Source organism: Etheostoma spectabile, chromosome 19 (genome assembly GCF_008692095.1).
Source record: "Etheostoma spectabile isolate EspeVRDwgs_2016 chromosome 19, UIUC_Espe_1.0, whole genome shotgun sequence".
Classification (NCBI taxonomy): domain Eukaryota; kingdom Metazoa; phylum Chordata; class Actinopteri; order Perciformes; family Percidae; genus Etheostoma; species Etheostoma spectabile.
Window position 1 is genome coordinate 13,930,579 of NC_045751.1, and position 17,261 is coordinate 13,947,839.

Genomic DNA, 17,261 nt, shown 5'->3' on the forward strand with positions numbered 1-17,261 from the left:
GTGTGTGTGTGTGTGTGTGTGTGTGTGTGTGTGTTAGAGGGAAAACAAAATCAAATTTAGCGCTTACAGTCTTCTGTTTTTTTTGCGCCAAAGGGCCTCATTTGCAAAGAAATTGAGTAATTTTGTGTGGGGAATATTTAAAAAGAAACATTAAATTGTAAAAAAAAAAAAAGAACTGTTAGAGAATAACATAGGAATACAAAAATGTTTTGATTAATGGACTAATTTTGATATTGAATGATGGTCTAAACTTTTGTGCAACTTGAACTTTGCCATCAAGCATGCGATTTCAGGGAGTCAAGCTTACCTGAAGAAATTGCAGATGCAACAGTCAGCATGTCTTTCTTTTTTGTTTGCAACTACACGTACCTATTGTGGTTTCCTGTGTTTAGTCCCCTTTTCTTGATAGTGTTTGTGTCTTGAGTGAGTGTGTTAAAGTGAGCTCATGGAAGTGATGCGTATATCTAAACGGTGGTTTTTCACAGAACTTGCAACCCCAGCGCTTCTTTGCAGTAAGCCCGTCGTACTGTCGGCTATATAAAGTAGGATACTTGAAGATTGATAAAGATCAGGGATGTGAAGTTTGATGCATGCATACGCCGTAGAAACACAAAAGCATTAGATTCAAAAATAGCAAGCCAAAAATGCAGCCACGACCGTTTCATGTTTGTTGTGTGCAAACATAGCTTCGCCATCTCCTCCTTACACTCCTCGTGTATCAGCCTATACATCCTTGTACTTCAACTCGGAGTAGATCCCATTCTTCCTCTCTCCACAAAACGCCATGCACTTCTTCTCTCCTCACCCCACACTTCACTTTCCCGCAGTATCTTTTCCTCAATTGCTCCCTTTTTAAGGGTGGGGGGTTTAGAAGGGGGAGGAGGGGAAGGGAGAAGAGAGCCGTCTGGAATCCATTAGCTAGTTGAGTTATCAGTGTTTCACTGTGGGAACCTTATTGATTGCCCTCCTTTTATAATTATTCCACCTCCTCCACTCCCTCTTTCTGGCTCTTGCACCAATCATGCTTTCAGTTTATCTCGCTTTCTCCTGCCCTTTATCCCCTCATTGCGTTTTTTCCGTCACTTTTTTGCCATTTTCATTTGAGTGTGCACCCCCCCCCACCCCCCCAAATTCACACAATGCCTGCATGCCGAAACCCCTAACCAAACAATCTCTGTGTGTTATTGATGGCTTGTAGCTGTATTGACATACGTTCAGCAGCATGCAACGCTACCGCATCCTGCACAAGGAGAGAATCGGACTCACTTACACTCTGTCTTGTAGACACATGTGTCCACACACACACACACACACACACACACACACACACACACACACACACACCCCCACACACCCCCACACACCCTCTGTACAGTCACATCCACGTGCTGCTTACAGATAGGCCTACCTCCTCTTTATACCAGCAATGTGCCATAAGCTGCATGTAACTGTAGTGCCTTAATAGATTTAAAAACAGTCAGTGGTGCATTTATGTAACAATCAAGGCATTGAATAAGTTTGCATATAGTCTTTAAGCAACCTGGAAAACAAACAAACTTTGCAGTGTTAATTTTGCTGTACTTCAAAGCTCTGTGCACTGCAGGAACATTACAGTGGTGCTGAAGAATGTGTCGTCTTTGAGTGAGTATGGTCACATATCTGCAGTAATATGCACTCGGATAGTTTGTTGTTGCTGCAGCGAGAGGCTGATTGAACGCTCTGGTAAAGACTTTACACTGGGTACGTTTTTAACAAGCTCTAGTAATAGACGTGTTTGATAGGGGTGGATTTAGCGCTGCAGCGATTACTCTATTTATCAATCGACAGAAAATGTATTAAAGAAAATAAGCCAAGCATCAGCGGTTTCTGGCTGTCAAATGGGACGATTTGATGCTTTTCTTTGTCATACATTACAACAAAAAGGAATCTTTTAAAAGATATTTGAACTTAGGTAATTTTTCACATTTAATTGATAAATCAAAAACAAAATTGGCAAATGAATTGATAATAAAAACAATTGTTAATCGCAGCCCTAATTTGATTCGATTTGGTTTATTGTTGTGACATTTTTAATTCCGACTTGATTCCCAATACATGAAATGGAAAATGGGGCACTATGTTCTGGCTCTTACTCCAGTGCACTTTATACCAACTATGGAAGAACCATTGACTGATATTTTTAGTCCACCTAATTGAAAAATGAAGCCAACTGACCTTAATGCAGAGATGTCCGACCAAAGTAAAATAGAGTAATGTGCCCAAGTATGCACTTTTTACTTTCAGATAGTTAACAGCAACAACTTGGAGGCATGTTAAAGTCTTCTGTCTGTGTAGGTCACATGGCTTGTGAATCGGAAGTTGGTCTACCTGTTGTGGAGTACGGGTCTAACACAAAGAAACTATGGGCTGACGAATTTTTCTCACCTAATCATAATTTTTTTTTTTTTTATACTATCACTGATTTTTTTTGATTTATCTGTATATCCTAAAGCAAACAGTATGTGAGGGTCCTGGAGCTCTGGATGATGCAAGCTGCAGGCTGTAACCTGGCTGGTGTGTCAATAACTAACACACTGCCAAAGCTTTGGCTTTTGCAAAATAAAAACTTTTTAAATATTAAAAAAAAAGTACTGCCTGTACTTTCTACCCTGCTTTTCTGTCCTTTTTAAGTACCTTGTGTCTAGGCCAGACTGTATTGCTTGTAACAGATTGAAGCCATCGCTGCTTTACCAAAAAAAATCAACGTCAGCTGTGAAATGTTGCAGGTTTACAGCCGTTTTACTATACATGTGGTCTCAGCAGTGGTTTCCTTAACATGCTGACTAAGAGTTCATGTATGACTCAGTCACAGTTCAGCCTCCTGGAAGCCTGATGAATGAGTAAAGTCAAATGTACACTTTTAGGAAAGGGTCTTTCGAATGACTGAAGGTATATGATGCTGTCATAATAGTGGGAAATGAATGATTAATTGGCGGTAATGTCATGAAGATGTTGCGCTTAAAAGCGCACAACAACCAGCATTATGCAGCAAACCCTCCACCAAGCAGCATGACACACACTTTTATTGTCAAAAGGGTTGATTTAAATACTTTGCAGAAAGTTGAACTGCGTTTCCTGTGTGTCATGTCGGGTAACTGACTGTACACCAAGGACAGGCAGCAGCCTTTTTAGAAAACACCTAAACCGTTGTCTTTTCAGGCAGTTGCTGGTCCAATATTTTACCAAAGTTTTAATTCATTTGACAACTCTATCATACAATTATGTGCTGTCAGCAATGCTGAAAGAGTAGTCACCTGTTTGTGGTTGTCTCATTTTTAGACAAAAAAAATAGAAAAATTAGACTTTTTGTCATGTCAGTGTCATAGACTACATGTTCAGTTGGCAGCTCTGCCCTCTGCTTTTAACAAACATTTTAATTTAGTATATTCTGGCACATATCCCTGTGAAGTTGACTCAGTCCCCTTGTTAAAGAGAGATTTTTTTCAACCAACTGCCTATTTTTTAAGCACTATGTTGTACCCTCTAGAATACACAAGTATTTACCCTGTTAAAACCCAGTGGTATCTACTTTTCTGCATGTTGCCTCAGACCAAGTGAAATCTCCCTTCGGCTATTATGAACTATTGAACTGAAAGTGGTGTCAGGAAATTACCAATTCAGATGCATTTTACAATTCAGATCAGCACACATGAAGCCTAAAAGCTATTGTTATCCGTTTGTAGTGTTCCACACTGGATATAGTGCCGTATGCTCAAACAATGAGGTCTGTATCACCCCCACATCTGACTTATTAGACATTTAAAGCTGTAGGTTTTAAAATCTTCTAACCAAGATAAGCATGTGTAGTCATTGTAATCTCAAGCTGTCCATACCTTTTAATGTTGGGTTTCGTGTGGTGACGCACAGCTTGTTTTAATGTGCCATTGGCAGGGATTAGTTTGAGTAAGGTTCAGTGTCTGTTCACCTGCTTTAACCTGCCTGCTGTCACTTACCTTTATTTGAGCACTGTGCCACTACACACTGTCAAAGGCCTGTGTGTGTGGTGTGGTGTGGTGTGTGGTGTGTGTGGGTGTGTGTGGGTGGGGGTGTGTGGTGGTGTGTGTGTGGTGTGGGTGTGTGTGTGTGTGTGTGTGTGTGTGTGTGTGTGTGTGTGTGTGTGTGTGTGTGTGTGTGGTGTGTGTGTGTGTGTGTGTGTGTGTGTGTGTAAATGCAGTGTTTACTAGGGGTGGAACCGGTTCACATCACGGTTTTGGGGTCACGGTTTTGGTTTTAACATGCCTTTCTTCTATATTTAGCAACAATTGGCTAAGAACATAAGAACCATAAACACTTCTTCATTGTCAAATGGTTGTTTTTTTTTATTAGTGCAGACAAAAAATGCAGCTTTGTTATTTTTATATATACAAATAGCCCCATTATAGACTAAGGCCATCGACATAAAGTGAAGCATAAGCTCAAACAGCACTAGACTTTAAAAAAAACAACAACAGTAGCCTACAACATGTTAATTCTTAATGGATAGAAAGTTTTTCCACTCGACATTAAGGTGCAGTATTTAAACTCTAATGAAAGGAAAAGTGCTTAGATTAGATTATACTTTATTCATCCCACAGCGGGGAAATTCCCTTATTACAGAAGCATTTTCTACAATAAAAGCAAAACAAACAAACACACAAGTAAACACACAAACAGGCACACAACAGACAATGAGCAGAAGGTATGGCTGAATGTAAAGTGGCGTCAAATAAAGGTATTGTAAAGTGCGGTTGCCATAGTACAGAAAACAAAATTGCAGTGTAAGTGAGTGACGTTAAAATTAAATTATGTAATTAAAATAATATAGCAAAAGTAGGTAGCCATAGTATGAATTATATTTATCAGCACATTAAGTACAACATAACCCAAACACACACTGTATACTGTTCAAAACATCAAGGCTCTCTTCATTCTATTTTCATGTTCCTCTGCAAAAAAATACAGTTTGGGATTTACGATGTTGCTGATATGTCAGCAAGAGGGGATATTATAGCGTGGCTCAAGTAACTTTACTCAGCCTTAGTGCTTAAGTGTTTGATATTAATGAACGTCCGTTACATTTAAGCCATTGCCAAATTGTTGCTACAAAGCTAATCAAGACTATCAGCTCCACACAACTCTCTCTGTATTTCTCAGTGTGGCTGTGTTCAGAAGATTGTGTTGTCTGGCGTCCCGCGAAACTACACTATAGCTTTAATCATATGCTGTAATTCTGCTGTGTGTGTGTGTGTGTGGGTTTGTGTTTGTGTTTGTGGTTAATAACCAGCCCACTCATGTTTTTTTCTCACTTTGTCTTTGCAGGAAGTTCGGGGAACGCCCTCAGCCACTGCGCCTAACAAGGTGAGTGTGCGCATACACGTTGATATACACAACATATTCTTCCCATAACACCTTTTGTTGTTGTGTTGGCATTTTTTTATGTCTACCTATGCGCATTTTTGTACATTTGTGTGAATACAGTAATACATGAAAAACACGTCAGGAAAAATGTAAAGACATTTCCTTAAAGACGGTGCCTCTAAGTAAATGCCGTTAGATTTTTTTCCTTCAAAATCAGTTTCATGTCAGGAAGGTAAAAACTAACAAAAACAAACTAATGCATAAAATACAGTAATTAATCACCATTGAATCACTGATAACTAATTTCTGGTGGTGATGAAGAAAAAGTTAGAGCTACATCTTTAATGACCACAGATTAAATATAGATGCCGATTTGCTGCATGTTGCCCCGAAAACAACATAAACAACCGCATGTTAATCTACCAAACAACAACATTGCATGTGTCGTTTTACTGTGCGATTCTGGCCTGATTGTCCATACTTCCACTATTGGACAGCTGTTATCGGTTGACCCTCGCTGTATTACGTCATTTTCGTTCTGCTGTTGATTGTTCATGAGTTAGATCTCTGTAATTTTTCACTCTGTGAGACATGCTTTTATATGCTTGTGTTAAAATGAGCCCCACTTTGAGACATGGGGCTCATTTTAACACAAGTAGTTGTTTGTAGGCAAGGATTTTCACTCTAAAACTCAAAGCCCTAAGCTGTGCCCTGCATTCAGCATAGCTTTGAATAGCTGCACTGCAAGTTTTTGATTAATTTTTTTCCTGTTAGGTTTGTTCCAAGTCATTTGGAGCAACATTTGGTTGGACACATATCGTTAATGGTGTGTGTGTGTGTGTGTGTGTGTGTGTGTGTGTGTGTGTGTGTGTGTGTGTGTGTGGTGTGTGTGTGGTGGGTGTGTGTGTGGGGGTGTGTGAGTGTGTGTGTGTGTGTGTGTGTAGTGTGTGTGTGTGTGTGTGTGTGCGTGTGTAGTGTGCGTGTTACGTGTGTGTGTGTGTACGTGTGTACACTTGTTAGCTTGTTGGTGTTTCTCATTGTTACAGTGAACAGACACGTTTGCCTGTGCGTGTCTGTGTGTGCGTGCGCTTGTCCTTTGCACCTGGCTCTTGGTGGGGAAAATAAGGGGTTGCATACTGCCTGGAACTGCCGGGCATGGTTTGGGGAAAAAAGAGGCCCCAGCACCTTTTGATGTGTCCCCTTTTTCATTCATGTGTGGTCAGTCCGCTGGCTTGCAATGGCCCCTCTATTTGTCTGATGGTGAGGACAGCCAGAAATATGATGGACACAAAGCACTCTTAATCGAGCAGCTGAAAGGCTGAAAACACAACTCCTTTGGTGTGTATGTCTATCTTTGTACCCTTGTGTATCTTGGTGTCTTTGTATCTGGCTCAGTGTCCTCATGTCTGCATGTTCACTCACTTGCAACAACAGCAGCCCCTACGATTTTTTTGTTGTTGTCAGAAAGCAGCACGGACAGTTAAAATAGTGCATCGTTCTGCAGGGGTGTTTTAGGGTCCTGGGTCCTGCAGGCCCGCTCTGTCAGGAAGGCTACTTGACTGGAAATACAATACATGACAGACACACTGGAAATGTGCGCACACAGACGTGCACAATCATACACACGTCATAGACACTCAGGTAAACATGCACAAATCTACACACAAATAAACACAACACCACATGAGCAGCCTGAACGGTTTGATTGTTAATGTCTCAACCCAGGCCTTACACTACGGATGTGTATAATCCCCCGTGTGTGGTGTGTGTGGTGTGTGTGTGTGTGTGGTGTGTGTGTGTGTGTGGGTGTGTGTGTGTGTGTGTGTGTGTGGGGTGTGTGGTGTGGTGTGTGTGTGTGTGTGTGTGTGTGTGTGTGTGTGTGTGTGTGGTGTGTGTGTGTGTGTGTGTGTGTGTGTGTGTGTGTGTGCAACTGTGTTCTTTTCAAGGGGTCTTGTGACAGTACCTCTTTGCTGAGACGCTGTGGCAGATACAGGACAGATGTCTGTCTGCTCTGTTGCATCTGCTGGCTTATCCAGACCCCCCACAACACCACAAACAACGCCCAACCCCTGCAGTGCTTGTGTTGATAAATACTATATATAATCTCTAGTTTTTTATATATATATATATATATAGTTATATTCAACTGTTTTAGCTTTGGCCTGTCCTTAATGTTTATATGCACGTTGATATTCTTTTTATGCATATGTCTTTGTTTGTCATTTTGTGTGTCTGCACAATACTGGTGGTCACCGTCTCTCTCACTTCTCCTTCCCATCTTCGGCTCTCAAAAAGACACCTAATCTTTTTCTTGCTCTATGAATGTCACTTTGTCTCAAAAAATCTTGCAGTTGAAAATATTTTTAACCGTGTTGCACCTTGCTGAACTATTTCCTTTTTTATTAGGGCCCGAGCGCCGACAGCTTTATTTTCCGTCAAATGAATTGCCTTTTTGAGGGACTTATCATATTCAAAAACTCACCAAATTTGGCGGTCGCATCAAGTCCGGTGAAAATTTACGTATTTTAAGGGTTTCGGGAATGGGCGCACAAAAATGGCTTGCTAGCGCCACCTACAATATTATGAAAATTCAGCCCCTGCAGCTCGTTTAACGTAGACTCACAAAACTTGGTACACGTATGTAATTCATTATTGTATCACTGTCCTACATGACTTTTTACTAGTTATTACTCAAGCATATGTTTTAATGGTGCATAAAATATGAGGGACGTCATGTGCCTGGCGCAATCATACAAGACTGTGTAGATAATGAATTGGCTACATCTACACATTTTTCAACTGTCATGCTGTGAATAGCCTTAGTCATTTTCACTACAGTTTATATGCCTTTATAATACTCATCTGCATGTTATGCATTGGGAGTCTCATCATTAATTCATGTTTTAGGTGAGGTGATTGTTTTCCCCTCTTTTGCATATGCTTTCAATCTTTTGAGGTCTTGATTTCACCCTGAATTTTTTCATTCAAAATAATCCAAAGCCAAGATACCATGATTTTTATGGCTGCAACATAATGTCAGATGGAAGCATCATTTTGACATTTGGCTTCCCCACTAGAATTTAATCTAAAATTTCTAAATTTCAACAATGCTTGGCTATACATCACAAGTTTGTAAAGATGGACCCACCACTGGGTTTATGAAATTCACTTGATCCCAGAATATTCAGTTTCATTTGAGTGCACCTTTGTTATCTATTCAGGGGTTATTTATGGGTAGCTGTGAAGTGGATAACAGGGCATTGCAGATGACAATACACAAAGAACCACTGTGAGGGAAAGGTTAAGCGTATGGTGGAGCATTTCTGTCTTGATGAGGGAACCGTCTCACCCCAAATTAGCCACAGTGGTCTGGAACTGTTTGGTGATTAATGAAACAGTGTTAACCACAACTTGGGGCTGTCGCACGGAATCTAACCAACGCTATTGTGAGATTCTTGGGTCATAAGAAAACTATGCATATACCAATGTATTTTGATTATGTACCCACTGTTTTGACCAGCATATAAGATGACATCGATTTAAGAGGCAGAGAATGTGGCTAATTCAACTTTTAGCTTTTTGGGGGAATTGGTCAAATCCAATCAAATCCAGCATGGCAGTTTAGTTACCAGCACACTTGTAAATAAATGTGGGTTAGTTTGCATATAAAGTTTGCATATAAAGCTGAGTTTGGTTTGTCCTTATTTATTAATCTGCTGATTTATCCTTTTGGTCTTTATAAAACATATGAAAAATGCTGTTTATTTCCCTATAACGCATGGTACCGTTTTAATACTGCTGCTTTTGTATGACCAACTGTCTTAAAACTCTAATATGTTCATTGTATTGCCACATATGTCAAAGAAAAGCATCGAACCCTCATATTTGGGAATCTGGATGGTAACATTTGGCATTTTGCTTTAAAAATAACTGTGCCAAGGTCTCCTAGTGGTTAAGCTGCTTACCATGCAACCCCAGTGTGTGTTTTTGTGTGTTGTTTTATCTGGGATGTCACCCTTCCGGCAAATGTCGCCGGTCACAGGCATCATCAGAGGTGTCCGGTGACATGTGCTCTGCAGGTTTGGGCTGTGTGTTCTCCCTATAATCAATCATAGCTGTGAGCTCAGCTCCTTGGGTTATTGTGTCTGTATCTGAGTATGACACTGGTGAGTGTATCGTTCACTTTAAAATAATTTTTGTGCATAAATGGTATCAGACTGCATCAGATCGGTTAAATGGCCTCAAATGTTTGGAATTCCAGGATTGAACCTCCATTGTTATCGTTTTTCAGAGTGATTTAGAAAATATTGAATAAACAGAGCATAATTTTACTTTGCTGCAAGACTTGGATTACAGCTTTCATCCTGGAAAATAATTGTCTCATCACACAGTGAGGCAAGGAATTAAACGTTTCCCAGTCCCTTATGGATAATCCCCCCCCCAGCCTTCCTCCTCCTCTTCTGTACCCCTCTCCTACACACACACACGCACAAACTGCGAGGGGCCCCTTGCTTTTCATAACAAAAGGCCCTGTCCAACCCGAGCGTGCGGCCCAGCATTGCGTGGCCGAGTGGAAAGGTGTGTGTGTGTGTGTGTGTGTGTGTGTGTGTGTGTGTGTGTGTGTGTGTGTGTGTGTGTGTGTGTGTGTGTGTGTGTGTGTGTGTGTGTGTGTGTGTGTGTGTGTGTGTGTGTGCGTGTGCGCGTGTGCGTGTGCGCGTGCGCGTGCGTGCGGAAAGCCCTCTGAAGCACCCTGGCGTGTCAGGTGTCACTGACATCTGTGCAGATTGGGTCTGGGTGTGTTGATGTCCATGCGTATGATGCGTCTTAACTGTGCATCTAAGCTTGATCTTTGACCTTTGCTTTTCAGACCAGCATAAGCTCTACTGGTCTCCCAGATATTAAAATAAACTGAGGCTTGTTTGTGTAAAGGAGGTGTAGGAGGGTTTGGAGTTGACAGAAGTTATTGGAGCGTGGACCTTGCAACATTTTGACACAAGATCAGGAATCTTTGCTGGTGAGCTCAGCTCTGTTGGTTTTGTTTTTTCAGCTCTGGTGTTTTCTTTTTCCTTCTCTCTTTACCTCCCCCCCCAACCCCTACTCTTCCTCGTTTCCTCCTCTCCCCTCTCTTGTCCCTCATGCTCCTCACTGTCCCCCTGAGCTGGTCATTAACTTTTCAGCCCACCCCCACCTCAAACTGACCCAGCTGGGGGAGAACATAGCTTTTTTGGCTAGCAGAATGTGCAGGCTTTCCAGAGGTTATTGGGTTTATTTATTTATTTATTTTTACACTTAAGCGTCGCCTTTTAAAAATCTGCTCAACGATACACAGTGACCCCCACATCAAGCCTTGAGGCTCCCTCTGCTTCAGCTTTAAGTTTCCACGCACCCACTATCACCTCATCTGCTAGATCACAAAATGGCTTGTTAATGGACCTTTCTCTCTCTCCCTCTTTCCATCTTGCAGAGAAGCCATGAGGAATTACCTGAAGGAGCGAGGTGACCAAACTGTCATGATCCTGCACGCAAAAGTTGCACAGAAATCCTACGGCAATGAGAAAAGGTATGGCACTGGTATGATCAAGGTTACCTCAGGCCTAGCTAATCATTGGAAGTTGTTGGATTTGAGAAAATAAAATAAGGCTGAGAAGGTTTTTGAAGGATTAACAGATCACCATCAGCATGTGTAATCTCTCTGGCTGTCTGAGTAGAAGTAACACTTCACAGTCAGAGGACAGATATCCTTTCACTCTCAGAGGAATAGTTTATCATTTTGTGAAATTTACGAAAAAACTGAAATATAGTTTTACAGGAAGTTATGTGCCAGACTATTTTTTGGCAGGCAGAAGGCTAGCTGTTTCCCCGTTTCCAGTCTTTATACCAAGCTAAGTCCCTGACACACCAAGCCGACGGCTGAGAACTAGTGGCAACGAAGGACGACGGTTACGTCACTTTGCTTTTGCCGTTGTTACCTTTGTCTTGGCCAAAAATTAGCAGTGGAATGAATTTGGATAAAGTTGCTATGATACACACAACAAACAACGTTTGCTCGATCAGCGGGACAACAGAACAGAGCCTACGGTCTCTGCTCTGACACTCCGCCAAAACTAGGGCGATGGTTGGTCTCCATCGGCCCAACTAAGGACGATGGTCGGCTTGATATGTCAGGCCTTTTAGACGGGTAGGAGAGTGCTATCAGTCTTCTCGTCTAACCTGTTGAATTATTCCTTTTAAAGTAAGATATATATTAAAAAAAATTTTGTGTCTTACCGCAATTTTGATTCCTTTTTTAAATAAGGGGTAAAATTAATTTGTGAGAATGTGTCAACCTCTTATTATAAATGCTTTATGCACAGGACATTGATTACAAACAGCTAAGCATTAAAGGGAGTTATTGGCATCATGTAGAGAACAAACTTCATTGCATTCAGGCTAAGGGGTGAATGAAAACCACACATTCCAGATTGTCTGCGCGCAGTGTGGGTACCTGGACCTTTCTGACCTCCCATAGCAAAAGGTCAGAGGAGGAAATGAGTAGCGACCTCGTGTGTGAGGCCACGTTCAGGTGAAGGCCACAAAGAGGCAGAAAGGAAAGGGTGCAGGGAGAGGAAGTTAGGGACGATGGGAATATAGAGGAGATAAAAGGCTCTCGCTGGAATGTCCTGGTGAAACCATGGAGCATTTTGGTGTAACAGGTCACAGAGGTATACAGTGCAACTTAACCTGTTGCTGTCTGCCTTTGTTGTAATTTCCACACAAGTGCAGGGTGCTCACTTTTTTTCTTTCCAACTCATCTTTCTTTCCTCAATCCCTTTCTGTAACTCTGCTCTCACCTTTTAACCTCTCACTCTCAGATTTTGTATAGCTTTTCCTACCTTCTCCCCCCTCTCTCACTCATTATGTAATTCTTTTCAGCTCTCAACCCTCTGCCGTTTTCTTGGCCCGAGCTGTAGCGCTGCTTGCTATCTCATCATCAGTCCTATCTCTTGGAAAATCCGCCATTGCGGGCCAACTCTGAGACACCTCAGAGAGTTGGAGCACAACAGGAGAGAAAGATGAGAAAGGTTGAGATTGAGATGAATTCCTTAGATAAATTGTAACTGTCTTGTCCACTTAAAGTGACGCTACTGAGGCAAATGGCAGAGAGGAACCATTCAACCACTCTTGTCAAATCCACACTTGTACATTGGATTGTAAGTTGCTCAATGTCCTGCCGATTTGAGACTAAAAACCACATGTTTATAATCAATTTACCGTCAATTTGGATCACAAACAAGTGTCTGAAGTGCTCAGCCAAAGGGACTTCTGGTTGATCGGTCATAGTACGTGTGTCTCACACCTCTGATTACTTCTGTCTATATTGTAATAAGGGAGCCCAAGTAAGTAGGTGCATGGTTAATGCAAATGTGCTGTCTCCCTCTTTCTGTCTGCGCTTTTTATAGGAGGTGAAAGTAGACAAACACCCACAGAGACAGACAGTGGTGTTGCGAAATAGGTCCCTTTCCAGTTCCACACTGACACGCATGACTTTATTTGAAGTTACGCTGGTTCAGTGATGAGTTGATTTCCCATTTATGATAAGGCTAAAGTTGTCATTCTTCTTAATGGAGTTCTGTACTTGACGTTAGAGAGTATTTCAACGGAGATGAGCAAATAAGTACGAAATCCTGAAATGGAAAAAGTTGCCTTTTTTCTTTAATAATGGTTTGTATATGTTCTTTCATGCTGGATTGTTCATGTTAACATCTGCTAAATTAGGCTTGACAGCTTGAGGAAAGAGTGCTTAGTTCAATTGTATATAACAGTCTGATGATAAAAAAAATTCTGACTGCCTTGTTGATGTTTAGCACAGGTCTGCCCTCTTCTGGTGTAAATTAAGAGATGCACATTTTCTTTTAAGTTGGTGTCATCCAGACTAAATAGCTGTCCTGTCCAGCGGTTGTGTCCTTGAAATGTAAGGTTAAAAAAATATTACTAATGTTTTACTTTTTTTTTTTAGGATAAATAATGTAGAAGTCCATCTTAAAGCCATGCAGATGTATTTTTCTTTTCTTTCTTGTCCAGGCAGGTGGAAATTAAAACCTACTTATATTTAAAGTAACTTAAATACAAGTTTTGACCCGCTCAGCGGGTAGCCACTTTACATAAGCAGATGCTTAAATGAACATCAATGAAGGAGAAAACTGCACATTTATCAGATGGTTTAAGGATTTGAGTCCAAAATTCATAAATACGTGTGCATGTGTCCAGGTTCTTCTGTCCTCCTCCCTGCGTTTACCTGATGGGGAGTGGCTGGAAGAAAAAGAAGGAACAGATGGAGCGAGACGGCTGCTCCGAGCAGGAGTCGCAGCCTTGTGCCTTCATCGGCATTGGCAACAGCGACCAAGAAATGCAACAGCTTAACTTAGAGGGAAAGGTACAAAACACACACACACACACACACACACACACACACACACACACACACACACACACACACACACACACACACACACAGTGTCACAGTATCACTCTGTTATTTATTTTCACACGAAAACCTATTCTCGTTATTCACTAGAAGCTGACATTGCTACACACCTTCACTCCAGGCACTTTACTAGAAGTCTGTAATTTTGGCTTCAGTGCATTTAAAGGTTATTTTTTAACCATGTTTCCGTTCCACAGTGGTGCAAATTATGTAACAGTTGAAGAGGTAACTCATCACTGAAGTTGCTCTCAGAAATGTGAACTGTGTTCTTGTCACTTAGTGTGTGTGTATATCTATTTTAGGAAGCGTTTCACAGAATGAATCATTTGCAGCAAGAAAAAAAAAAGAATCTAATGTGTTCTGATTTCTGCATCCCTACCATGTCCACCCAGAATTATTGCACTGCCAAAACCTTGTACATATCCGACTCCGACAAGAGAAAGCACTTCATGTTGTCTGTCAAGATGTTCTACGGCAACAGCACTGACATCGGTGTCTTCCTCAGCAAGAGGATCAAAGTCATCTCCAAGCCCTCCAAAAAGAAGCAGTCCCTCAAAAACGCTGACTGTAAGTTTGCATTCATCTGTCTCACCCACATTTTTTTGGCAGTTACTTGTGCCGGGGATACTGATGTGTTTTGATGGTTGTGTACAAAAATCTTGCCGACATCTTTACTATGTGGTTAGGTTCTTGAGTGAAATGTATGTCATTGCGATAGATTTCACATCTGATAGCAGGATGAAGAAAAATTATTTACGAAAAAGAAAGGGGGAAAAAAAGGATAAAAGAATAAGTGTAGCACAAAACAGAAAATTAGGCACTTAAAAGGCATAAAAACTCGTTGTTTTTCGACTAACTATGGAAAGCGCTCTGCCCTTTTCAGCCTTTAAAATGTCAGTAATTTGAATGTTTTTATGTTGCTGATTGATTGACTTATTTCACTATTTAATTTAATTAAATCTTGTTTTATGTATGTTTAATTTCTCTACATTTATTTACTCTTTATTTATTTATTTACTTATTTGCTGAAATTGTTCCTATTGTTTTTAAAGGTGCTGTAACAGGTTTTTAAGCTTATTATCAGTATTATTTTTCTAACAACTAGAGGGCAGTGTAGCTTGATTTAATCGTGTCCAGTAACCCAGTTATGTCACAAGTAGCACACCTGAGATTCTCACCCTGTTACCACAACTGACATGTAAGCGACATGTCATGTTCGTGTTGTTATGTAACCGGCCCGTCTTTGTGTCTTCTTGTTCCTGTTTGTGAACAGTGTGCATTGCATCAGGGACCAAGGTGGCACTGTTCAACCGGCTTCGGTCCCAAACAGTCAGCACACGCTATCTACACGTGGAGGGCGGCAACTTTCACGCCAGCTCCCAGCAGTGGGGCGCATTTTACATCCACCTGTGTAAGTCTCCTTCAGCCAGATCTGCTGCTGTAACACAAACACAGACACATTAAGTTAAAAAGGTTTTAATTCACCCGGAGGTTCAGCACGAGGTTAAGTGAGGAATGTGGTTTGACAGCTTGTCACATTGTCTTCATGTAAATGTAACCAACGCTGTATTAGAATAATTACACAGCTCATTCATCATGGACAAAGAAAGAGATTGATTGAATGTGGGTTTGAGTATATAGAAAATGTTGAAGCTTTGCTGCAGCACTGACTTTTTTGTTTTTGTTTTTTTTGTCCTGCATGGTGCTTTTTCAGTGGATGATGAGGAGTCAGAAGGAGAAGAGTTCACTGTGAGAGACGGTTACATCCACTACGGCCAGACAGTCAAGCTGGTTTGCTCTGTCACTGGCATGGCCCTGCCCAGACTGGTAAAAAAACCATCAACAAAAAACAGAACAGAAGTAGAAACTGTAATGATCCCAGCAGTATGTTGATTAATTACAGCATCAGTTAAGAGAATAAAATAAAGGAAAATGAAACCCAAACCACACAAACCATTTAAAGGAATAATTTGAAATATTAGACCAACTTTTTCGGGCAAAATCTTCCCTGGATTAACAAAGGTCTTTATGCTGTCAGTATATTTGTTTTTTAATTAAGATTAAGCAAATAAGATGCGTGTTAATTTCAGAATTGTGGTGCTGGTATTTTGATTTTGTCAGCCAGGCTAGCTGTTTCCCCGTTTACAGGCTTAAAGATGAGAATATTATCAATCTTCATCACATATAACTTTTGTCAAGAAAGCAAATGTTTATCAAAATGTGAAATATTAATTTAGCATAAATATAAAAGTAACATGTAGACTGTGTTTGTCCAACAAATGTTTTCCTGTCATTAGTCTCATGTTCCTTTACGGTTAGTAGCAATTAAAAAAAAGAAAGAAAGAAAAAAAAAAGTACCTACTGAACTTCCCTTTTGTCTTCCCTCTGTCATCCATCTTTCTTCCACTTTCGTCTTTTTCTTTCCCTCATTCCTTGCTGACTTTCTTCCTTGTTTTCCCTTTCCTGTCCTCCCTCCCACTTTGTTTCCATCCTTCCCTTTGCCTTCTCTCCATTCTCCCTTCTAGCTCACAGTCGTCTAATCCCTCTCTTTCTTCTTCCGTCAGATCATCCGTAAAGTGGACAAGCAGACGGCACTGCTGGACGCCGACGACCCCGTCTCCCAGCTCCACAAGTGTGCCTTCTACCTGAAGGACACAGAACGCATGTACCTGTGCCTTTCACAAGAAAGGATCATCCAGTTTCAAGTTAGTAGCACCTAATTCCATCTGACATCTCTTCACGTGGAGACATGAATCCAGTGATGAGGTCACTTCACCCTCAGGCGCAATTAATCCTACACTGTTCGCAGGATGATGGCTTTGGCATTTTGAAATAGAGAATTGGAAGTAAATTTGTGCTCAATTCTGCATCTATTCTTCGTCTTTATTATACGGCATTGGGATGTTCTGTGACAGGGTGCTATTTTGTTCTTTGAATAAGAGTGTGTAGTCCACTCAGCTCCAGTATTACTGCTTACTTTGAAGGTTGTAAAGATGGACCTTTTGATTGCAGTCTTGAGGAGAGCAGTCTTGATTGGATCTAACTGTCGGTGGTTATCTCTGCCCTTGATGTGCTTTGAGGTCATGTCTCCCCTTCTTCCTTTTCTGCCAGGCCACTCCATGCCCAAAGGAACCAAACAAGGAGATGATCAACGACGGCGCCTCCTGGACAATCATCAGTACAGACAAGGCTGAATACACTTTCTACGAGGGCATGGGCCCCGTCCACTCACCTGTCACCCCTGTGCCTGTGGTAGAGAGCTTACAGGTACCCCCCCCCCAACAAAAGCTTCCCAGAACTTAAATCTAGACACAGTGTGGAGTAGTGTATGTTGAGTTCTATATCAGCGTGGTTACTAATAGGGATGAGCCGAATACTCAGCTGAAACGAGTATCCGGTACGGATAAAGCACTTTTGCCGA

The 17,261-nt window shown here is 41.2% G+C and overlaps 1 protein-coding gene across 2 annotated transcripts in view; it reads left to right on the forward strand.

The window, feature by feature from the left end:
- Positions 1–17,261, forward strand: part of rbpjb (recombination signal binding protein for immunoglobulin kappa J region b) — a 61,108-nt gene that overhangs the window by 36,648 nt on the left and 7,199 nt on the right. For both annotated transcript variants that reach the window (XM_032544286.1, XM_032544287.1), the window contains exons 2-9: positions 5,338–5,376; positions 10,841–10,936; positions 13,624–13,789; positions 14,233–14,407; positions 15,114–15,251; positions 15,555–15,667; positions 16,405–16,545; positions 16,952–17,107. In XM_032544286.1, coding sequence (XP_032400177.1) covers positions 5,338–5,376; positions 10,841–10,936; positions 13,624–13,789; positions 14,233–14,407; positions 15,114–15,251; positions 15,555–15,667; positions 16,405–16,545; positions 16,952–17,107 — 1,024 coding nt within the window. The remainder of the gene's footprint in view (positions 1–5,337; positions 5,377–10,840; positions 10,937–13,623; positions 13,790–14,232; positions 14,408–15,113; positions 15,252–15,554; positions 15,668–16,404; positions 16,546–16,951; positions 17,108–17,261) is intronic.